We start from the raw sequence: 23437 nt of genomic DNA, 5'->3' as shown, positions 1-23437 counted from the left end.
GGCCTTGCGCAACCCCCCTCCCCTCTCCCCCGGCCCGGCCGCCGCTGGAGGGAGCCAGGCCCCGCGGCCCGGCCCGGCCCCGCTGCAGCAGCCCCGGGGCCTCTCCGGGGGGAGCCGGGGCTCGGCGGGCCGCGTGTCCCCGTGTGTCCCCCGCCCCCCCCGGCCCCGCGCCCCCCAGGCACATGGCGGCGCGGCGGCCGCATGTGACCGCTGTCACCTGACCAACATGGCCGGGGCCCGCGCCGCCCCCGCCCGCCGCGGCTGAGCCCGCCGCCGCCGCCGCCAGGTAACGCGGGGCCGGGGGCCCCCGGGGCGCTGAGGGACCCCCCCGCTCCTCCGGGGAGGGGGGAGGGGGGTGAGGGCCCCCGGGGCGAGTCCCTGGCTCTGTCCCTAGCAGCGGGGGCCTTGCGGGGCCTGGGGCCTGGGCACGGTGCCGGCGGCCGCCCCTCCGGTCGTGGGCCCTGGCTTGGCGCTGGGGACGAGCCCCTCGGTGATGGGCATCTCCTCGTGTCGCCCCCCCGGGGCTGCGGAGGTGGCAGCGTGCCCTTTCCCCTATCAGTGGGGTTTCGGGGGTCCCGTCATGTACCCCTGCCCGCTGTGGAGACGCACGGCTGCATCCCACGGGCTGCAGAGGTGGCATCGTGTCCCCCCAAAGGTCCCACCACATCCCCCTCCCCTGGCTCTGGGAGTCCACCACGTCCCCCTCCCTGGCTCTGGGGCTGAGGGTCCCATCATGTCCCCCCACACCAGCCCTGGGACTGTAGAGGTCCTGTCACATCCCCCTGCCACCTGCAGAAGTGCCACCACATCCCTCTCCCTGGCTGTGGAGGCGCCATCGTGTGCCCCCCAGCCCTGGGCCTGTCCCCTTTCCCAGTACTTGGGCTGTGCAGGTCCTGCTGTGTCCCCCTCCCTAGCTCTGGGGCTGTGGGAGCCCCACCACGTCCCCCTCCCTGGATGCAGAGGGCCCATCTTGTCACCTCCCCAGCGAGGGCTGGTCCCTTTTAGACCCTCACCCCCACCATACAGTGTCTTTTGACCAAGCTGCTAAACCCGGGGCTTTTTTAACGGGGGTGGCAACGGGGAAGCAGGACTTGCTGCAGGGGTCTGTGGGGGTGGGGGGCAGGGAGGGTGCCACGCTCCTCCGCTCCCTCACAGCCTCTCTGGGACACCTTTCTTCTAGCAGAAGCCAACATGGACAGCTTCCTCCAGAGCGTGGAGAAGGACCTGAACATCGACCGGCGGCAGCTGGCCGCCGCTGCCGAGAGGACCCACGTTACCGCCTTCGTGCCGGTGAAATGGCTGGCGAGCCTCAGGGAGCGCCGCGTGCTGCCCGGCCTGTGCCCGCGCCCGGAGGGGCTGAGCGACATGGAGGTGAGGACATTCCTGCAGCACTCTGTGCAGAAGCTGCCGGTGGGCTGGACCCGGGTAGAAATCCATGGGCTGCGGAAGGACCGGCTGGCATACCCTCTACGGGTGCAGCCCCCCGGCTCCGAGCAGCGCAACGGCACCCCAGAGACCCTGCACGGCTTCATGCAGAGCATCGCCTCTCAGAACTACCGAAACCTGTGGTGCCGGGCTCACTGCCTCTACGTGCGGCCCTACCGGCACGCTGACACGCCGCCCACCGCGCCAGCCCTGGACGTGCTGCGGACCGCCCTGCAGAAGGTTTATGGCTGCCCTGTCCTTCAGGTGGGCAAGAGCGCGCCTGGTGCTTCCCCGGCCAAGGAGAGCATGGCGGCCACCAAGGGGGTGCCCTCCTGCCCCAACGTGCTGCAGGCTGAAGCTCTGCTTGAGTCGGCTGACATGCTGTACGTCATCTACCCTTATGTGCAGTACTGTTTGCATGACATCGTGACTTTCAGCCCGGCCAAGCTCACCAACAGCCATGCCAAAATCCTCTTCCTCCTTTTCCACGTGCTGCAGGCCATGAAGGCTTGTCACCAGGCGGGTCTGGCTTGCGGCCCCTTTTCCCTGCGGGATGTGGCTGTGGATGAGAAGCTGTGCAGCCGGCTCCGTGTGAACTTCAGAGAGTACGAGGGACCGAAGGAGGAGGAAGTGAATCTGGAGGCTGGTCTGGAACAAACAAGTGAGCAAAGCGGCGCTGGCGTGCGAGGCCAGGAGGCGAGGTGCACCGCCTGCCAGAAGGACCTCCGAGACCTGGTGTTACAGTGGGTACATGGGAAGGTCAGCAACTTTGACTACCTTATGCGTCTAAACAGTTTGGCTGGGAGGAGGATGGGAGACCCCAATTACCACCCGGTTCTTCCCTGGGTGGTGGACTTCACTACCAAAAATGGCAAGTTCAGGGACCTGAGGAAATCCAAGTTCCGTCTCAACAAGGGAGACAAGCAGCTGGACTTCACCTATGAGATGACCAAACAGGCGTTTGTTGCTGGTGTGTCAAGCGGGGAGCAGCTCCATGTCCCCCATCACATCTCTGATGTCCTTTCGGATATCACCTACTACGTGTACACGGCTCGGAGGACACCCAAGGCAGTGCTGTGCTGCCACGTGAGGTCCCAGTGGGAGCCCAACGAGTACCCAGCCAGCATGGAGCGCATGCAGAGCTGGACCCCAGATGAGTGCATCCCAGAATTTTACACAGACCCCTCCATCTTCCAATCCATCCATCCAGACATGCCCGACCTGGACGTGCCGTCTTGGTGTAGCTCCTATGAGGAGTTCATTGAAGTCCACCGCATGCTGCTTGAGAGCCAGGAGGTGTCTCAGGACCTCCACCACTGGATTGATCTCACTTTTGGGTACAAGCTGCTGGGGAAGGATGCTGTCAAGGAGAAGAACGTCTGCCTCCATCTAGTAGACAACCACACGCATCTGACGACGTACGGGGTTGTGCAGCTTTTTGACCAGCCGCACCCCAGGCGCATGGTGGGACCTGCCTACACACCTGCTGAAGCTCCAGCTATTGCCCGGCCTCTTCTCCAGAACATCCGGGAGACCGTGTTTTTGGAGGATATCCAAGGACAGGTGATGGATGCAGTTAATGGGCTGGTCCTGGAGGCTACTCCCAGTGAAACCACCTGGTCTGGGGAGAAATGTGCTCCTGGTGAGGATGATTTGGAGCAAGGTACAGAAGCCCTGGATTCGATTTCTGCTACTAGTAGAGCTGCTGATCAGCCCTGTGCCACTGTGCCTTCAGCACAACCCTCCACCCTCCCTGCTTATGGCACCGAGGGCAAGACCTCAGGTGTCCGACCTCTCCGTCGGAGCAAGGCAGGCGCTCTGGATCAGGCTGACATGAAGATCACACTTCCCGAAGGCTTCAATCCACTCCAGGCCCTGGAAGAGCTGGAGAAACTGGACAATTTCTTGGTTAAAGGCTTAAGCAGTGAGATGCAGCTGATGGAGCAGCCGTGGGAAGAGCCACCCCTGGGTATCTCAGACCTCTTCCAGAGGGACATGCAAGCTTTGGGCATTCTGGTAGCTGAGATTATATTTGCACCAAGAATTCGTCCTTCAAAGCCTGACGCATCCCTGCTGGAGCGGTTCCTGATGGTGCGTAATCTGTGTCGCTACCACCCCAAGGAGATACCAGCCCCGCTCCAGCACGTGCTGCATGTCCTGTTGCAGCTGAGCGTGCCGGTGGAGAACCTTCTGAAGACCAGGCTGGGCAAGGGCGCGGTGCAGTTGTTTGAATACAAACCCATCTCCCAGGGCCTCCCCCCACCCTGTCCCACACAGCTCCTCAGCCCCTTCAGCTCCATTGTCCCCTTCCCCACATATTTCCCGGCCCTGCACAAATTCATTTTCACCTATCAGGCAAAGAAGATAGACGATGAAGGTCAGGGCCGGGAACTTGTTTTCCAGCTGTGGCAGCAGCTGGAGGGGATCCTTTCTGAAATCACTCCTGAAGGCTTGGAGATTCTTCTGCCTTTCATATTATCTCTGATGTCTGAGGAGAATACTGCCGTCTACGCAGCATGGTATCTCTTTGAACCTATAGCTAAATCCCTAGGTCCGAAGAATGCCAATAAATACTTGCTCAAGCCATTGATCGGGGCGTACGAGACCCCCTGCTACCGCCACGGCAGGTTCTACCTCTACACAGACTGCTTCGTCGCCCAGTTGATAGTGCGCCTGGGGCTGCAGTCCTTCCTCCTGAACCTGCTGCCGCACATCCTGCAGATCCTCGTTGGCATCGAGAGCTCACGGGAGGAGAGCAAGTCCCTCCTTGGCACGGCTGAAGATGATGAAAGTGGAGGAGAAAGCCCAGTGTCGTGTGTGTTTGGGGAGGAGATCAAAATGGACGTGGAGCACAGCTCCGCTGCACTCGACCTCCTCGACTACACCTCTGGTGTCAGCTTCCACGACCAAGCCTACCTGCCCGAGAGTGAGGACTTCCAGAGCGGCCTCTATGTCGGGGAGTCCCTGCAGCCTCAGGAGCAGGAATCACTCAGCCTCGGGCGGCTGAGCGACAAGAGCAGCGCCAGCGAGGTGTCCCTGGGAGAGGACAGACCTGTGGATGGCGATTCCCAGAAGGACAAGAGCAGCTTGAAGTCGATGGACAGCAGCCAGGACCTGAAACAGAGCGAGGACGAGGAGGAGGAGGAAGAGGAACGTGATGAAGAGGAGCAAGATGATGCTGCAGTTGATGCAGAGCTGACAGTGGCTGTGGAGGCTGGTGCCTCTGTGGATGTCACACTGGCTGATGACAGCAGCGAGCCAGAGGATGGGGAGGGAGAGGAGCTGCCGGATCACTCCGATGACAAAGAGCAGACGATACTCCTGGGTAAGACCCTGCTAGTGCTGAGCCTTTCTGCCGAGCGTGGCGAACGCCTGGTACAGCCATCAGTGGGAGAAGGGGAGAGCCTGGGGAGAAGTTGGTCCACTTTGGGGGTGCCTATGGTCCCAGCTTGGGGACAGCGATGAAATCGGTGTCAAAAGCCAAGTCTCCACTGAAGCGTGTGGATCTGAGGCCCTGGGAGCTGCAGGGCAGGCAGGGTCTGGGCAGCAGCTGGGTGATTGCTAATCTGCGCTGTGCTGGGCTCTGTCCTTGTGACTGTTCTTGTTTTGCAGACACAGCCTGTAAGATGGTGAGGTGGCTCTCAGCCAAGCTGGGCCCTACTGTCACGTCCCGTTTCATCGCCAGGAACCTGCTCCGTCTGCTCACGTCCTGCTACATTGGTAATGTCTGCTCCTCGGACCCCTGGGGTGGGCTGTGCCCCAAACCAGTTCGCTGGGTACCTGGTGGCTTTGGGTGTAGCCTGCTGCTTCAGCTCATGATGTTGTCTCTGGGCAGGGCCTACCAGGCAGCAGTTTGTCCCAAGCAATGATGAGAACAGTCCCCTGAGTACAGGAAATATCTACCAAAAACGGCCGGTGCTGGGAGATCAGGTGTCCAAGCCGGTGCTGGCCTGTCTCGTGCATGTAGCGTACCTGTACGGAGAGCCCGTCCTCACCTACCAGTACCTGCCCTACATCAGCTACCTGGTTAGTATTGCCTTTTCTCCTCTTCTTGCACGTGTTGGGGCAAGAGCTGTGTCCAGGCACAGAAAGAGGACGCACAAAAAATAGTCCAACCTCACCCAGGAGCCTCCTGCAGAAAAATTGGTGCTTGGTTGAGCTTTTAGCTGGGCCGGCAGGAGCTGAGCAGCTCTGGCTGCGTTGGCCGGGAAAGGCTGTGCCGATGCAGCCCAAAGAGGCACTTTCACCCCCTGCCATGAGCTCCAGACCGCATCCAGTGAGGCGGCTGCGTGCGTGGGCTTTGCTCTTTAGCAAGCCTCCACGCCGTGGGGTGCCTCCTTCCCCTCAGCTGGGGGCTTTCCCTGTCAGACCCATTGCTGGCACGTGTGAAGCCAGAGAAAAAGGTTTTCTGTTTGCTTTGCTGGGTGAGTGTGCTGGACCAGAGCTGGCACGAGGGTGGGATTGTGATAATAGGCTGGCGGAGCAGGTTGGGCTGCTGGGGCATGGCTGGGGCGGGTGTTTTTAGAGGTCTGTGTGGGTAGATAGGGGATGAGCTGGGGAAAGGCTAAAGGAGGTTTTTCAACAATGTATAAAAAATACTGGCAAGACTTACGAACTTTTCAGTTTGAAAATGTGTGTAATGCAGCTGGCTGAAAAAGCAGTTTTTCATTGAAAAAAAACCCACCCTGGGTTTGAATACTTTAAACAGGCTAATTTTTCATATTGCTCCCTTTTTAGTGGTTATAAACACTTTGGTTATGGATTCTTGTTCAAATGAAAAACTTCAATAGCTTTTTGATAATTTAAACATAGAGGAAAAGAGGCCACAGCTGTTCATTTAAAGAAAACAAAAAGGCATTGTCAGTTTTTCCAGTGTTGAAGGGGAGATTTTTCAGGAGAAAAAATCCCATTTTTCAGCAAAATCGTTCTCCACCCAGTTGCAATCATAGCTCCAGCTGTTCTGCTTCGCTTTACTAAACTTATTGCTTGGGGGCACTGGGGGGATTAATACCCCTGTGAACAGCATTTGGCAACCTGATATTAAAGCGATGAAACTGGTGGGTCACAAATAGGCTAAAGTCAATCCTTCTTGCAGGATTTGGCAGAGTGGATATTTTGTGAGAGGAAGGGCCTCTGTGATGAGCTGGAAGATGGCAGGTGTACAAGAAATATAGCGGAAACTGGGAATTGTTTGTGGTTTTCTGTTATTGGCTCTCTTTTCTTGGGTGTTTGATTTGTCTAGGAGTTAGGAAATAGGACAATCTAGAAAGAAATCTTCTAGCGTTGCTGCTGATGTTGTTAACTCTTTGGCATCGCTGTAGCCACCATGAGTATGTTGTCAGCAGAAAAGGATGTGCTCTTCTGCCTCATGAAATTACTAGCAGCTGGATTTCTAGAAGTCAGCAGCAGATTTGCCCATAATTTGTGCTTGGATATTTCATGCAAGGATTGTTCCTCTGCAATCTGTGCATCCAGGCTCAACACGGCATGGGATGAAGGCATTGATTCCGGCTTTAAATTGCGTGTATGTAATAGGTTTCTCCTCTTCCTCTGATGGCAAATGGTGCTCTGGGTTGTCCAGGTTGCTGATGGTCTGGGGCAGCCCAGGGTTGTCTCTTTCCCCTCTGAGTTTCCCAGGTGTGGGAGCATCCTGCAGGGAGAAGCCCCCCAGAGGACGGCTGTGAGTTTGGGGATGTCATGCCCCATTCTCTGCAGGCTCATCTCTCGCACTGACATCTGTCCCGTTAGGTTCCAGTTTTATCCCTTGAGTGTCAGACGTGAGTTGCTGTTGAGACTCAGTGCTCAGGTTCCTCTCCTGGGGGCTGTGACCAGCACTAGTGTGCTGGATTTTGAGACTGAGCTCGGGTGATCCTGGGATCACCCTTGATGTGTCCCACTGGGAAGATGGTGGCCCTGGGTACTGAAGGACACTTTTTGCAGGTTGCGCCCAGTGGTGGGTCTGGTGGTGGCCGGCTGAACAGTCGGAAGGAGGCAGGGCTCCTGGCTGCTGTGACACTGACTCAGAAGATCGTAGTGTGTCTCTCGGACACCACGCTGATGGACATTCTCCCCAAGATCAGCCAGGAGGTGCTGCTCCCGGTGCTGGGCTTCCTCACTTCGCTGGCCGTTGGGTAAGCGCTGCAGTCTGCTGTGCCAGGATCAGCACAACTCAAAGTCGGGGATGTGGAAATGGTTCTGTGAGGACTTTAATGTTCTTGGGGTTGTGGGGCTGCTCCTGCCCTGCCGTGCACCTTCTTGTGCTGGTGTGCATCATGCACGTGGAGCTTGTGCTGCTCGAGACTTTCTGATAACACAGGCAAGGCAGGAAGCGTGAAGCAGAGGAGGGGGAAAAAGGGATATATGGAGAACAAGCTGGTAACAGATGTCCTCTTCAGTTTCCCCAGTGGTGCCCAGGCCCGTATTGTCCTGTGCGTTAAGACTATCAGCCTAATTGCCTTGATCTGCCTGCGGATTGGGCAGGAGATGGTGCAACAGCATTTGAGTGACACAGTGAGAAACTTCTTTGGGGCGTTCTCACTGCTGCAGGAGCTGCAAGACCAGGTCAGTGATGTGGGAGCGGTCCTCCGGCCAACCCCCAGCACCCAGATGCAGGAATGTGGTGGGCATACCTGCATATGCCGGTGCTGGTGTTGACAGCATCCAGCCCAGGCTGCATTTGTGTAATTAATTATGTGGTGACAGCATCTGGTCTTGGCTGTCTTTCTGTTTTCTCTTGCCCAGGGGTTGACAGCGGAGTCACTGAGCAGCTGTGAGGTGCCAGTGATGGAGGTGCCCCTTTCGGATGGGAAGCGGTTGGCCCTGGATCCGGCTGTGCTGATGGAGTTACAGAAGGTGTTTAACCCTGAGATGGCCTACATCACCTACATCCCCTTCTCTTGCTTGCTAGGTATGGCTTGGCCACCCTCTCCCAGGATCTGTGAGAGCTCCACGTGCTGGACCTGAAGTGGGGAGAAGTCAGAGGGCGTAGGGGCTGCCAGGGGAAACCCACAGCTTCTGGCTGTGGCTTGGTCTGCTCATTGGGTCGGGAGCCCGCTGGGCTTCAGGCTGCTTTGGCTGGGAGCAGCATGTGGCTGGCTTCTGGGGGACATTGCGTTCACAACGCTGTGCTGACCCTTGTTCTGTTGTTGATGGTGGGGGGTGATGATGGGGAAATTCCTTCCCTCGAAGCCACGTTCTCTCCCTCCAGGTGATGTTATCCGGACAGTTGTGCCCAACCACTTGCTGGTTGAGAAGCTGGCCAGCCTCTACCTGGAGAATGTGAACCCCAAGAGCCTGCAGGTCGTTAGCCTGGAGCAAACACCGAGTGCGGTGGGCTCGGAGCAAGAGACGCGAAGGACCGAGCCCTTCTCCAGCCACCACGAGGACAGTCACTCTGGTACTTTTGGGAGCGTGCTGGTAGGGAACCGCATCCAGGTCCCTGTGGACACACAGCGCGAGGGTCTTGGCTTACTTTGCCTCAGTGCTGGCACTGATGGCTTTATTCCCAGCTCATCCAGCGAGGAGAACGCCCTGAAGCATGACCTTCCTCGCAGCACCCACATGCTGTGTGGGAACTGGCTGGCCTACTGGCAGTATGAGATTGGGGTGAGCCAACACGACCCTCGCTTCCACTTCCACCAGATCAAGCTGCAGAGTTTCTCAGGGCATTCAGGGGCCATCAAGTGTGTGGCACCGCTCAGCAGTGAGGACTTCTTTCTTAGTGGCAGCAAGGACAAAACTGTCCGCCTTTGGCCCTTGTACAACTACGGGGATGGCACCAGTGAGGTTCCACCACGGTTCACGTATGCTGAGCACAAAAAGTCAGTTTTCTATGTGAGCCAGCTGGAGGCATCGCAGCACGTGGTGAGCTGTGATGGGACCGTACACATCTGGGACCAGTTCACAGGTAAGAAGGGAAAGGGTGAGGGCTGGCTGGAGTGAACTGGTCCAGCTCTTAAAGACAGAGGGGCCATACTGAGTTTTGATGGTTCCTGTTAAAAAAACACTGCAAAACTGGAGATTTGCTGTGTACCTTCTCCAGACATCTACTGCCATAATATCTCTGTCATGTTTTCACAGGCAAACTTCTCCGGACTTTTGATGAATTAGACAGCAAAGTCCCCATCACAGCTGTGACCACCATGCCACCTCCCTATCACAGCATCTCTGTGGCCAGCGCAGATTCTGTGCTGCGGTTCATCGATCACAGGAAGCCAGGGCTACAGGTAGGGAGCCTGGTGCTCTGCAAGCCACCCTCCTCCATCCGTGTGCTTAATGGTGGGGTCACAGCTGGCCCCAAAGCCAGCTGTGATGACTCCACAGAAGCCAGCCAGACCCCAGGGTCTCTTGTCCCCTAAATGCCAATCCCCTGATCTTCGTCCCCTAATAGCTGGACACTCTCTTTTGCAGCACGAGTTTCGCCTGGCCAGTGGGGTGAGCGCTGGGCTCATCCGCTGCTTGGCCGTCAGTCCTAACGGGCGCAGCGTTATGGCTGGCTTTTCCTCTGGTTTCATTGTGCTGCTGGACACCAGGACAGGACTCATCATGCGGGGGTGGCCTGCCCACGAGGGAGACATCCTGCAGATCAAGGTGAGAGGTTCAGCTGGGATCAGGGTGGGGGGCTGCTTTGTGTGCCTCACCGATCCTCTGGGGTTGTGTGGAGCATCCTTCTGGCATGCGCTGCTTGGCGGGGCTCGTCTGCTGCATCCTCTGCACGTTCTTCCTTCCCTTGCTGTGTCCCCAGGAGGCTGCTCAAGCGCTCCTGCCCTGTGGTTAGTGCTGCAGGCGGCTGTTCCTAGTCTGACCTGTGCTGAATGGACATCAGCCCTCCCAGGTGTCAGTCCTTGCCAAGCAGGTCTGCAGCAGGGGCAGGGAGCAGCCACGTCTCCTGTGAAGAAGCTTTCTCTGCAGGGCTCTCGGCCCCCTTGGGAGAGTGTCGCTCTAATGAATAACTCTTGTCCATATTTACCCACCCTCAGGGAGCAGCGCTGGGGCTCCAGTGGCCTTGACCCAAATGCAGGTTAAACAAATTTCAGTGGTGTAGATTGTTTACCCTCTCACTAGCTCTGCTAATAAGCAGCTCCAGGATTCTCCTACCCTTAGCAGTGTTTTCTACTGTGAGAGAGCCTCCCAATTCCTTTTCCTGAGAAGGGAAATAATTTGGCAGGTAGTTTAATGGAGGGGGAGACTGTACGATAATCCCTTTACCCACTGCGGTAGTAACATGATGAATTAGTTGTATCAGGTATCAGGATGTTGTTGAGAAAAGGCACAGCCCGTCTCTTGGAGGATAGCACTACAAGAGGTTGCCAGCTACTGGAGAGTGCTGTGGTTTGCAGTGTCTACCTGGATGCCTTGTTAATACTGCCCAGTGCCATCAGTTCCTCAGAAATGGCTGGGACTGTTCCAAGGGATTGCACTGTGACTGTTGGATTACTGGCAGCTACCTGCTAATCTCATTTGTGGGATGAGGGTGGAAGTTTTTACTGTAGCGGTGTTGGTTCACTGGCCTTTCCTTTCCTGCAGGCTGCGGAGGGCAATGTGCTCATCAGCTCCTCTTCGGATCATTCCCTGACTGTCTGGAAGGAACTGGAGCAGAAACCTTTGCACCACTACAAATCTGCATCTGAACCCATCCACGCATTTGACCTCTATGGCAACGAAGTGGTCACTGGCACTGTGGCCAACAAGATTGGTGTCTACTCCATGCTGGAGTCCTCAGCCCTGCCCATCAGCACGACCAAGCTGAGCTCAGAGAATTTTCGGGGTACACTGACCAGCCTGGCGGTGCTGCCCACAAAATGCCATCTCCTGCTGGGCTCGGACAATGGCATCATACGCCTCCTGGCATAGTGACCTCTGGCCTAGGAGCTTGTGGCTGTCCCACAGCGCTGATGGCAGAGCTGAAAGCCAGCAGCGTTGCTTACGGAGGAGGCATAGTTAGATGTTTCTGAACAGAGGATGCGGGGGGGAGGTGTACTTGGTAGTGAGCACTCAGTAAAGCATCTCTAACCTCTTACTGCATCTTTAAAAAGAAAAAAGCCATAACTGAGAAACCTCCACTGCTGCTGGGAGAGATACTGGGCGTTGTAGGTCACTGTCACCCCTGCAGAGAGGCCTGGAGCTTTCCGTACCATGTGTGCCTGATCCCCAGGGGACTGTGAGCTGCCCTCCAGAGTAATACGGACCAGAGGTATTCTCCCCCCTTCAGTTAAGGGGTAGGAGGTGCCCCTTGACAAGAACACAACAGTATAGCTACTGCCATCTGCACTTACCCTTCACTCCCACTCTTGAACCACTGAATAGTCTTACTAGGATAGCATAGGCTGGGCCTGGGAACTGCTGCCTCTGGAGCTGCATGGTGCCAGGCATCTCCTCCTCCTGTGGTCTGTATTCAAAGCCCAGAGGATGTACTCTATTTATGTTCTGCTGGCTGAGTTAGAGCCTGTATGGGGGGAGGAGAGGTTAACTAGAGCACTTCTACTGCCTTACTGGCTCCAGGGCAAAGACTGGAATAGAAGTCAGCCAAGGCACAAACCCCATCTGCTTCGCCTGTTCCTTTAGGAATGGGCTGCTGCAGAGGGACAGTTTGGGATGGGAATGTGACCCTCTAGGGAGCAGTAGGGTAGGGATAGACTGTTGTTGGTTCCTGCATGCTGTGATTCCGTAAGGGGTGAGGAATGCCTTGTGTACTGCGCGCTGGCAGTGTCTCCCAAGAAGTCCTCCTTCTAATCCTGTCCTTGGTGCTGGTCAGACTCATGGGGAAGACAGGACAGCAAAAAGGTGCTCAGTTTTGTCCCCTCCTGCCCTTGTAGGGTGAGAGCCAGCAGGCATGATCCAGCACGGTCTTCTAACCTTCCCTTTGGGACAGCACCATCTGTTCCCACCCCAAAGGCAAGGAGAGCGTTCTTTGGCCCGGCAGTAGGAGCAGTTGCCTCACTTCTGTTGCAGCCCTTTCCCCATCCATCCTTCAGCCTAGTCAGAGCCAGTATCGGGGAGTGGGAAGCTCTTATCTTGGGCAGAGGAGGAGCCTGCTGTGGGTTGTCCTGGGAGGGGAAAGGTCTTTCATCCAGCTGCTGGGCCATCGAAGCCACCTGCAGTTGGGAAGGCTGCCCTTGGCTTCTAGGGAGGGTGGGGAGGCGAGCAGTTGGTCCTTGCTATCCTTCCCTACCCAAGGGGAGCTCTCAGTCCTGTGTTGCCTATTAACCATTTGCAATAGATGTAAATATTTACTTCTAATAAACTCTTTGAAAGATGCAGAGACAGGTGTGTGGGGAAGCTGTGTGCCAGAGGCACTCGGGTGCAGCGTGGTGCAGGGCTGGGCGTGCTTGCTGCAGCTCTCCTGCTCTGGCAGCCAAGGGTAGAGCTCTGCCTTCAGTCACCTCATGTTCCTGGGTGAGCTGGAGCGGGGATGCTGTGAAGATGCCCTGGAGATAAGGTAGGACTTTGCAGGGACTTTCCAAGGCGAATTAGCTCCCCAGGTTGCAGCGGCATGTCCCAAAGTAGTTTCTGGTTGCCGAGCTTGGACCTGTCTCCTTTCCACTCTCCCAGTGTCTGGGGCGAGTTTGGGAACCAAGAGCTGCTGCAAGGAATGGATGACTGAGAGTGCTGCAATCCCATCAGCATTCCCCGCTGCTCCTTTAGTGACTCCTCTTGCACTGAGGACGTGGCCAGGATCACCATCGCTTCTGCATACGGCACAAAACTGCACAGCACAGGACTGCTGGAGTTCTGCCTGTTCCCGAGCCTCTCCTTCCATGCCACTGCAATGTGTGCGTGCTGCGGAGCCCGGCACCGAGGCCAAGTCCCCCGGCAGAGCTCTGGTGCGTGCTGTGCCCCAGGGGAGGTACCAGCTGCTCTTGGCTCAGCCCAGCCTAAGCATCACGCCTCCTGCTCGGGTACACAGCCACGGGGCCTTGGGCACCAGCCATCTCTTAAAACTGGTGCCTCGTGCTTGCTGCAGCAGAAGCAGCTGGGATACAGGGAGTAAAGAGCTGGGGTTTTCTGCAAAGAAAATTCCAAAACCAGTGCCCTGTGGCAATAAATAACAACCCTATGATTTCACTAAAGGTTATGAACAGAAGAGCACATTCCCAGCACAGGGAGAATACGGAAAACTGAGCCCCACTGCTAAGGACAACTGACTTTGCATGTTACTTCTGCTGATGGGAGTTTTGGAACTGGTAAACTCAGTGTTAATATTGTCTTGAGGGTACAGCAGTCCACAGTGTCTCCCCGTCTCCAAATATGCCACAAATTCACTCTTATACCCCGAACAAATGTTTAACCGGATGCCGCAGGTCAATATTTGCCTGCCAAATTCTGAAACAGGGTGGTACCGAAGGTCGCTGTGGCGAGTAGGAGGGGTGGGCTGGGCAAGAGGCTGTGTTTGCCCCACACAGAGCTACTGGCTGGGCTAAAGCAGGTGCCAGCTCCAACGTGGACATGAACAGCCTCAGGTAAGGGACAACCAAGCTAGGATTTGACAGTAAATGGGGGTTCCTGCAACATGCAATAGCTCCTCTCTGGGAAAGGGGTGTGTGTTTGTGAATTTGGCAGACAGTTAAAGGATTGGCACCACCAGGAAGGAAAGGGGCATTCAGTTATATGTGGCTGTGGGATTCGGGGTGAGGAGGAATGAAATGGCCTCAAGTTTTGCTTTTTCCACTTGGTAACTGGGGTTACAGCCCAGCAGTTTCGGGTGAAAGCAGGGATTGCTCCGAGAGTGGAAAGCAGCCCCAGGAATTGTGTATGGCAGCCATGCCCAGGGCTGGGCTTTGGCATGGAGGCTTTATGTCAAGAAGAAAAATGTTATTTCTGTTTGAAAGGGAAAAGTGGCAGGGTGAAGCAGTGGCCAGGGAACGGGTGGGGTTTTAACCGTGACCCTAGAAGCCCTGGTCCCACTGTCCCATACAGGAACTGGAGTGCGGGGGTGGGAGAGGCTGGGTTTGCCAGCAAAGTGGGAAAGCAAGTGCTGGGAAGGGGAGGACTCTCTGTACCAGGACATATTGCTGAGAAACTGCTCTGGTATTGCATTTTCTACCTGCAAAGTCCCTTCCAGACAGCACGTGCTGAGTGCCTGCAGCCCCACTGAGGCAGGTTAGTATCCCCTCTCCCAAGATCCTGGCGCACAGCTGAGGATGCTGTGCCCGTACCGTGGTGGTTTGCATGGGAAAGGAGCAGAGGCTCTTGTTTTCTTCCAGAGGCACAGTGTGTGCAGGACTGATTAGGGAAATACCATTTGCAATCCAGAGAAATAAGAGCAACGGGGTCAGAAATGCAGGATCCAAGCAGGAGAGTGTCATGTAGGAGCCTGGCTGTGGTTGCAGCTCTGCTCCGATGCGGGTCCCTGTTCCTCTCTGATTTCGCTGCCTTGGCGTTGGACCCAGGAGTCCTGTGTTGTTACTTTGCAGCATTGTTCATCTCCCTATTGCTTTCTGCAAGCTCCTGTGCCAACCTGTTTGGCCAGGTTGGTAATTTTCTCCCTGTAGACCTGAACAGGCTCAGCTTGCTGCTTCCAGGCAGCTGGAAATAACTTCTCTCTCGGCTGGTCCTTCTGTTCCAGAAATATGGTGTTCCTCTGGGGTCTGTGGCTGCTCTGCCTATCTGCTCTGCACAGTCACCTAAGGGTAAGTTGCTTCAGTCCAGCGATAGTGGGGGCCTCCGTGTTGTGGGCACAGCCCCCTCCCCAGCCAGCAAAAGGCAAGGGGAGTGAGGTGGCTCACCTGCACCAGAGCACGGGGCAAATACAGCCTGATGCTTCTGCGTGAGAAGCCCTGGAAAGCAGATGGGTGGAGGACACTGCTGCTCTGCAGTGGGGTTAGCCTGTGCCCCAGTGCAGCAAGGTTTCTGATTTTTTTTTTCCCCAGCTAAAATAGGTGTGGATATTCTCATTATTCAAGTGGATATCTGTAGAAAATCTTTGTAAACTTGGCTTCAACTGTACTTAGTGACCATGACCTTGAGGAGTTAACAGGAGGTTGTTTAATAACAGCTTCCCCCCGCCCCCCTCCCCTTAAATCTGGATCACTGTCAGATCCGAGATTGCAAAATCGTACTGCTTACTCTCCAGAGGATACATTATTTTGTACCCTTCTGGCCTGGTCCCTTTCTGAACAAATCCAGTATCTGCAGTTCCTCCCAGTCCCTGCTCATTTCCACCTCCCCATGGTGTCTCCCACTGCCTCTGGGGGGGGTGTCTGCATCCTAAAGCCTTGCCTGTGCTGTAGTCAGGCTGGTGCCAGTCTCTGACCTGGCCCCATGGGAATGTGTTAGGATTGGGAGCAGAAAAGACTGACTCTGGAAATTCAGAGGAGATTACCTGGGACCTGACAACATGTCCCACATCATTTCCTTGTTTGTTGTTTCCCCCCCTTCTCCCTACAGTTTTCTTCAGCACATGCCATGGAGCAAAAGCATCTCTTCTTAGACAAAGATGGGGAGCTGAAGGTAAGCAATGACTGGTTCCATCCAAGGGGATTGAAGTTATGCTGTAGTATGTGCGATGGTTATAGGTTTGTCCTGAGATAGGATGAGCCCAGGCAGTAAAACCTAGCAGTGCCAGTGCAATGAGAAAGTCCATCTTTTTGCAGGCTTCCCTCCCTGCTGCTGCCAGTGCTATGCTCCTTTGTGTTGGAAGCTCCAGCCTAAATAACTGGGCAGCGTATGGAGTAAACACCAGTAGCTGGTGTGTACAGGGACTGGCAGGTGAATTATTTAATTTCTGATTGATAAGGGAAGATGAGAAAAACAGCTAGCTATGAGGGTGACAGGGAGAAAGACCGATAGCTGATGCTACCCATCGAGCCTGGCTCTGACAGTGCAGCGCTCCCGCGGTAGAGGAATGTCATCTGGATGCAGGTGGGAACAGAGAGATCTGAGGCAAAAAACATGTTTAAGGCCATGCAAATGTGAGGACAGTAGCAGCAGTGCTATAGGCTAAAGCTTAGAAAACTGGAAAATGAGGAAATTTGGAGATAAGAGGGATGGAATGGAATAAAACAGACAAGTCAAAAAAGAGACTGATGCCTAGAGGAGGATTTGAGCCAGAATGGATCAAGACTGTGACAGCAGCAGAGGGTGCTGACCGATGCACGAGGCAGATAGGCAGTGCTAAAATATGTGAAAGGAGGAGGTGAAATCAAGGTTGAGGATGATGGATCTGTAAATGGTGAAGGCATCAGACATGGGCTGGTGGTTCTTGCCCTCAAAGCATGCCTGTTGGGCTCATTTGCCTGGGGCAGGCCCTGACAGCAAGCAGAGGAGGATCCCTGCAAGACCCTCACTTGGTCCACTTTCACAGGACACAAGACCTTCTGTCTTCCAAACTCACGGAGGTGCTTTTACCCTCAGGGTTAAAAGGTAACTGAACACACCACCACAATAGAGAAGCTGGAGGGTTTTCTCAAGCCATTTAGGTGTGCAATGAAGCCCATGAAGGATGGTATTGCTGTGCCCCTGCTTTCTCAGCATTATCCTTTTTGTTTCTCCCCAGGACGTGAAAAGTGCTGGAGTTACGCAGCCTGCTCTGCTGGGAGCCATCCCAACCCTGCCGAATGCAGAGCCGGCAGACTTTACCTATGACAGCTTCCAGGAGATCGATGGACCCATGCTACCTTTCACCATCACCCCACCAGGCATGAGGAATGACAGGAACCCAGAAGATGAAGCTATAGCTGGGGCTGTGGGCTGTCATGAACAGCAACCATCTGGGAATATTGCCTCTTCTGAAGAAGAAGGAGAGGCTGAAGATAAAAACTGTGAGATGACTGGGAAGAAAAGCCAGAGGCTAGCAGATGGCTTGATGAGATTCAGCATTGATCTCCTGAAGGAGGTCCAGCTGGAGTCCAACAGAACCAATGTGATCCTGTCACCCCTCAGCATCGCCCTCGCCTTGTCTCACCTGGCACTGGGTAACTTCTTAGTTACAAAAGCACTGTTCCCTGCCCTTCCCTGTACCCCCTCGTGGAGGCATTAGGAACCAATGTGCAAAACATAAAGATTAAATACTGCATCTTCCACTTAATTGTACTCCTGCAGCTTTAACTAGGTACAATTAAAGCTGCCCTCCATAGCCCTGCTGAGGCTCCTACTCAGGTTTCTCCAGCCTCTTTTGTAAGCCGCAGAATGTTTCTGTGGGCATTCTGTGGACACAGGAGGCAGCTAATGTCCCTGTTTTCCATTACATGGGCAGGACCTAACAGGAATTTGACTTTGCTTTTTTAGGAGCAGCAAATCAGACAGAGAAGCATTTACTGGAGGCAATGCACGTGGAGTCAGTGCCCTGTCTCCACCATATGTTGGGCACTCTTCGCAGAAGGCTCACAGAATCCACCCTCAGCCTTGCGTCGCGTCTGTACCTGCAGAAAGGTGAGAGCTGGCATGGGGGCATCTGAACTGGTGTAGGATAAAACTCGCGGTGACAGAGAGTGATGGAAGCACACTGCTGTAGTGGGAGATGTCTCTGTTTCCCCAAGCACTCCTCCTGGGGATTGTCATGCCACTGACTGAGCCACTAAGCAAATTTTTTTTAATGTCTGATGACTTGACGTAGAATTCTTCTCCTCTGCCAGGATTTGAGGTGAAGGATGAGTTCCTGGAGGACTCAGAGAAATTTTACGGAGCAAAGCCCGTGACCCTTTCTGGGATCAGTGAGGATGACCTCGCAGCCATAAACAAATGGGTAAAGGAAGCAACTAATGGGCAAATACCCACCTTCCTACAGCAGCTCCCTGAAAACACAGTGGTGCTCCTGCTCAATGCGATCCATTTCCACGGTGAGCCCCAAAGGTCTTACTTTTCAAAAAGCATAGTTAAAAATCTACTAGGTTTCTGCAAGCACTGTGGCTGAATGCATCTCCTTTCATTGCTTCCTGCTAGTCAATCTGCTTGTTCTTTTCTTGTACATCTGCTGTTCCTCTTGCTTAGATTTCTTTACAGTAATGATTCCCAACTCCTTCACATGTGCTAAAAATGTTACCTGACAGCAGAGCCAGAATACAGCAGGTGGAACCTGCAATATTTTTGCCTTCTGGTTCAGGATCCCAGACAGTGGCACATCACTGCTCATCTTAACCAGGTCACATGTAACTCACTACACATCAATCACAGAGCTCGCAGGCAGCTTCTGTGGATTTCTTTCTGACTACAGCACAGTGGTCAGGCATATCTTCCTCTTTTAATTCCCTGAGGGTTGTGCATCAAAACACAGACAAAACACTTACTTCCAGTGTGAATCTGCAAATGTTTTAGCTTGGTCTTGGAGCACTGTTTTACCTTATGTGGCACAAAGCCAATACTCCTCGTATTTCAAAGCGCAAACATCCACGACTTTATCTTCATAGCCTTCAGTAATCTCCCACACTGAGGCATGAGAATTAATCCTCGTGCTTTTTGTCATTCCATAGTCCCTCTCTGGAAGATAAGAGCTTCCTGAGCTTCCCGCTGTTAACGGCTTTTCCAGCACTCGTACTGACTTATCTTCACTGTATTTCTACCTGCCTGGTCACTATCTGCCTTGCTGGAGAATTCGTGATAGGAGAAGTGTCAGCCAGGCAGTTTCTGTTTTCCTACCCAAATTTAACTTTGTTGATTTCTAAACTTGTATTTTGATAGGGTTTTGGAGGAATAAATTTGATGCTAGCTTCACTGGGCCTGATGTATTCCACCTTGACAATGAGTTTGTGGTCCCAGTTGAGATGATGAAAGCCCAGAAGTACTCCCTGAGCTGGTTTACACTGGAGTCACAGGACATTCAGGTAGGGCTCTATTAGAAGCATTATAAATTTTGATCGAAATTTCTTCTTGCTGTGGTGTTTTACTGACTGCAAGTATTCTCTCCAAAAAACAAATGTCTTTTAACAGGCATAGCACACAAAAATTTAATAAGGATCCTTTGTCCTTGCTTCTAGCCAGAATGTTGAATCTTCACTCTCAACCTCTAGGAAAACCCACAGAGATATTCCCACTAAGTGGGAATTAATGGAGTTTTAAAGCCCTGAGTTAAAGATAAATGAGGATATATGGGAAGGAGTTCCCTCAGAAAATGTACTGTTGGAGCCCTTCAGAATACAGCTACTGCCAGAGTGGGTACAATGTTTGTGCATGCAGGCTTCCACTGCCATGTGCTCCATCTTTACCAGTCAGTAGCTAAATACCAAACCCTAATGCTGTTATTCCAACAAACTTTCTCCTATGAAGAAATCAGATACCCCCTTCCTACCAGGCTGTTTTTGTCCGAGAGCTAGACTGGCTCTGTAGACCAATAAGAAAAAGACTAAATTAAAAGCATCACTTTCTGGACTTTCCTTCCTCTTCCATAAATTCTTCTGGTTGGTTTTATTTCCAGGTGGCCAAGTTTCCCTTTAAGAGTAACATGAGTTTTGTGGTCATTGTACCAAACCAGTATACTTGGGATACCTCTCATGTTCTGGAGAACTTCCCTTATCGACAGCTATGCAGGCTTTTCCCCAAAGAGGTACCCACCGCAGTGAAGATCCCCAAAATAAAACTGGACTATCAGCTGGAACTCAACAAGGTTCTCGGTCAAATGGGTAAGGCCTCTAAGAGGATCTGCATGGAATAAGTGAAGCTGATCAAGCTATATGGCGTCTGTTCACTGACACTAAAAACTGCCATCCTTGTTTCTAAAGCTGTGCCTCACAGCTTGCTCCAGATAACATCCAAACTCTTTCATCTCTTATTCCTCTCCTCCTCCTTACTCTTTGCTTGCCTAGCACCAAATGTTTTGCTTCAAGATGATACTACAGAGAAAGCAGCATTCACAGTTCCTCACAGTCTTTACAAGTTCTTCCTATTCCCCTTTTTATAGCCGAGACCAACTTCATCCTATGCATCAACCTTTATCCCTTTACTTTGTCATTTCACATAGTGTCTAGGACGTAGAAATTGCCAAAAGAGAGAATGCAGATTGCAGAATGTGGAATTGAGAGCTTACTGAAATAAAACACCATGCACTGCATTTCCAGATGAGAATAAATAGTTCACTTTGTTTTGCTGAATTGCTTAAAAAATAATCTCTGTAAAAGTGTTTCCAGCCTAGCAAGAAAGAGCCTTCAGACTTGCCTCTGCTTTTTAAGGAAGGCTTTAAGTTCTTATACTACTATTCTAAAAGAGGTGGACAAAGCTTGTGAAAACTGTTCTGGTTTTGGCACCCTCAGTTCTCCATACAGAGGGGGACTGGGGCTCCTGGTTGGACTGCAGCTTTTGGTTGTTGCCTGCCAGTTCTCCAGTCCTCCATGGTGGACAACACATGTAGCAACGGATTAGGGAATTGCTTTCTTCAGACAGCTTTGAAAAAAACCTGACCTGGTGGCACCAACTGGGAATTGTTGACTTAGTCTCATTTCTCTGCAGGCCTCTGGGAGCTCTTCACAAGCCCCAATCTCCAGAAGATCACAGATGAACCTCTCTTCGTATCCAGTATACAGCATCAGTCTACCCTAGAGCTTAAAGAAGATGGGGTGGAAGCATCTGCTGCTACCAGCATCGCAATTTCACGCTCAGTCTCTGCTTTCAGCCTTGACAGGCCCTTTGTCTTCATTATCTTTGAAGACGAAACAGGCATCCCGCTTTTTATAGGCAGTGTCCAGAACCCTAACCCTAATGCTGCTCCCCAGATAAAAGCACCACAGGACTCACACGAAGCAACAGATGTCAATGAGTACCCCATGCCTAAATGAGAGAGGAGCAGAGCCTAAGCATTCTGGGACTGCTACCTGGCCCTTTGGACTAGCTAAGAGAGGCCTCCTGTCCTTGGAGACCTCCCTCTGAGGCCACAGGAGGCAATCCCTTGCTGTTTTCCTTTACAGATCCCTAGAGATCAGTCCTGGGATAGCCCATTCCAGCCTCTACGAGCTGCTCCAGGTTGGGGTTCCCCTCTGTCGAACCTGAAAAGCTTGCTCTGCCTGGATTTCCCTTCCAGGGCTCTCAGTCCTGGAATGGAGACTTCCTTGTCCCCAGACTCTTATTAGAGTCTTTATTAAGTTCTTGTAGAGTCCCCTGTAGCCTGGAATCATCATTAGCATCTGGCAGCTTGGACAACAGCCAGAGATATTAATATGGCTTTTCCTTCCGCAGTTCCTGTGAACATGTCTCCCTCAAAGCGTTTCTCTGAAAACCGTCTGTACCCACCTAGAAAATGACCTCTAGATCCAACTAGACTAGTAACCAGTTGTCTTCTCTAGGATGCGTCACAGCCATTTCCAGGCACGGGCTCTTCTCAAAGGTTCCCTTTTCCTACTCCTTGGCTGTTGGGATCTGATGTGGCAGGGTCTGCAGCAGGAAACCCCTTTAGATCCTTATCTACAGGCCTTTTCCTGGGAAACTGTAGGTTCTTCGGTAATGCTAGATTTTTCAAGACATATTTTATAAAGTGTTTTTTAGTGATTTTTATGTTGGCAGAATAATAAAGAGTAAAGCAGAATATATTTGCTTAAGGTGTGGCATTGAAAGACCCAACAGAGAAATGAAAAAGGCATGTGACATGAATAATTGCGAAGATTAGGAGGAAAAAAGTCTGGGTATGACAAGACAGAAAGACAAGAAGGGCTCTTGTGAAGGATGTGCTTTTTGCTGCACCTCATCACAGAGGACAAGAGGGGCTGTGAGGTGAAATGACTGATCTGTACAGACTGTCCAAGGACTGAGTCCAATTAACTTTGGGCATCTCACCTGCAGAATGTGCAGGGAACACTCACTGGGTCAAACACGGCTTTGTGAAATGGCAGAATTCCTTGGATTAGGGTATGAACTCTGTGGTGCAGGGACAGGAGGGTATTTTGCCTGTGAGCAGCAATAAGCAGGGATGTGATGGTCCTTAACCTCTTTCATGGGCAAAACCTGAGCATTACTGGTATCTACTACTAGAAGGTTCAAAGATGCTGATCTGGCATCTGCTATCTGCAATTTGTTCTTCTGTTGCGGTACTCCTGGCTCCACAGCACAATGCTATATGGATGGCTGGGATAGTTTCCAGGGGAAGGAGGAATGTATTTTGACACCTGTAGCTGAATGTCACTGCTTTTGCCCTGTTTTGGCAAAAGGCAATGTCTCGTTACAGCTTCGCTTTTGTGTGAGATGGGCATAGCTCCCTGGGTGCATGTGCATGTCTGAAGTAAGCTACCATGAAAGCCTCTTGAGAATGCTCCACCCCACCAAGCCATCCTACCACGTAAAAATATTGGTCTAACTCACTGCGGCCTGCCATGCTGCAGCTATTTCTGTACAAAACAACTGCTGTCCATAGTAGATTCTGCCTCTGAACTCCTTCAGCTTCTGGTTAAAAAGGAAGGTGCTCTGTTTTTGCAAAATAGCAGTTACAGAGCACAAGGGCCATCCTTCTGGCAGTGTTTTCCTCACTCGGAAGTCTGCCTTCCCTCAAAGGAAGAGGCAGAATGCTTCTGGGAGCCTCCGTCCCTGAATAGTCTGCACCATCTGCTGGAACAAGAGAAGGACTGACTCACTAACCATGAATTTTGGGGATGCAGGAGACTTTGGGGAATAAAAAGTCCTGGCTCAAACCTGCAATTACACATTTCTTGCAGTCTAAAAGGGGAAGAACAGCTAAAGATAATGCCTGCCCCTTCAACCAATGCAAAGGCACTTACCCTTCAAAAAGAGCATGTAATTATGGGGCCATGTAATTTTAACAAGTAAACCCACAAGAATTCAGCCCTACTATGAGGGCATAGCTCTAGCCCATGGGGAACATTTTAGCTTATTTATTCACACAGATTCATTTCTAACATTAAGAAATACCATCCCATGCCTTAGGTAAGTCTTGTTTCGGCTACTCCAACCTCAGCACTAACCTCCCTAAATTCTGTCCTGTTGCAATGCAACCTGTGCAAAATTTGAAGTGCAAGTCGTATTCTTTATGCCTCTGCCCTCCAGCTCCCCCTCTTCTGTAAAGTTTTTTCCCCTCATTCTCAGTTTCCTGAACAGCTTGTTTCTTATTTCCTACTTTTCATCTTTCTGCCATCCCTCCTCCTAC

General features: G+C 52.7%; 2 protein-coding genes across 6 annotated transcripts; both read left to right on the top strand.

The window, feature by feature from the left end:
• Window positions 1-107: 107 nt before the first annotated feature.
• WDR81 (WD repeat domain 81) lies at window positions 108-12683 on the top strand. Of its 2 annotated transcripts, none has more exons than XM_037374374.1 (11): window positions 108-286; window positions 1181-4750; window positions 5038-5145; window positions 5261-5451; window positions 7366-7556; window positions 7821-7986; window positions 8167-8332; window positions 8633-9331; window positions 9505-9650; window positions 9835-10014; window positions 10951-12683. In XM_037374374.1, exons 2-11 carry the CDS (start codon window positions 1192-1194, stop codon window positions 11275-11277), a joined length of 5733 nt encoding a protein of 1910 aa, XP_037230271.1. In that variant the 5' UTR covers window positions 108-286; window positions 1181-1191; the 3' UTR covers window positions 11278-12683. The 2 variants fall into 2 exon arrangements, with proteins under 2 accessions (XP_037230271.1, XP_037230263.1); XM_037374366.1 differs by having other exon boundaries at window positions 176-286; window positions 1184-4750.
• Window positions 12684-12749: 66 nt separating this feature from the next.
• SERPINF2 (serpin family F member 2) lies at window positions 12750-21872 on the top strand. 4 transcript variants are annotated; one of them, XM_037374412.1, is made up of 9 exons: window positions 12750-12862; window positions 14990-15053; window positions 15811-15873; window positions 16919-17336; window positions 17650-17793; window positions 17997-18200; window positions 19039-19181; window positions 19772-19976; window positions 20800-21872. In XM_037374412.1, exons 1-9 carry the CDS (start codon window positions 12810-12812, stop codon window positions 21123-21125), a joined length of 1620 nt encoding a protein of 539 aa, XP_037230309.1. In that variant the 5' UTR covers window positions 12750-12809; the 3' UTR covers window positions 21126-21872. The 4 variants fall into 4 exon arrangements, with proteins under 4 accessions (XP_037230309.1, XP_037230319.1, XP_037230327.1 ...); XM_037374422.1 differs by lacking the exon at window positions 12750-12862 and adding an exon at window positions 13777-13883; XM_037374430.1 differs by lacking the exon at window positions 12750-12862 and adding an exon at window positions 14395-14523.
• The last annotated feature ends 1565 nt before the right edge of the window (window positions 21873-23437 follow it).

Source organism: Falco rusticolus, chromosome 1 (genome assembly GCF_015220075.1).
Source record: "Falco rusticolus isolate bFalRus1 chromosome 1, bFalRus1.pri, whole genome shotgun sequence".
NCBI lineage: Eukaryota > Metazoa > Chordata > Aves > Falconiformes > Falconidae > Falco > Falco rusticolus.
The sequence above is the reverse complement of the archived record's forward strand: the minus strand, read 5'-3'. Positions and strand labels throughout refer to the sequence as shown.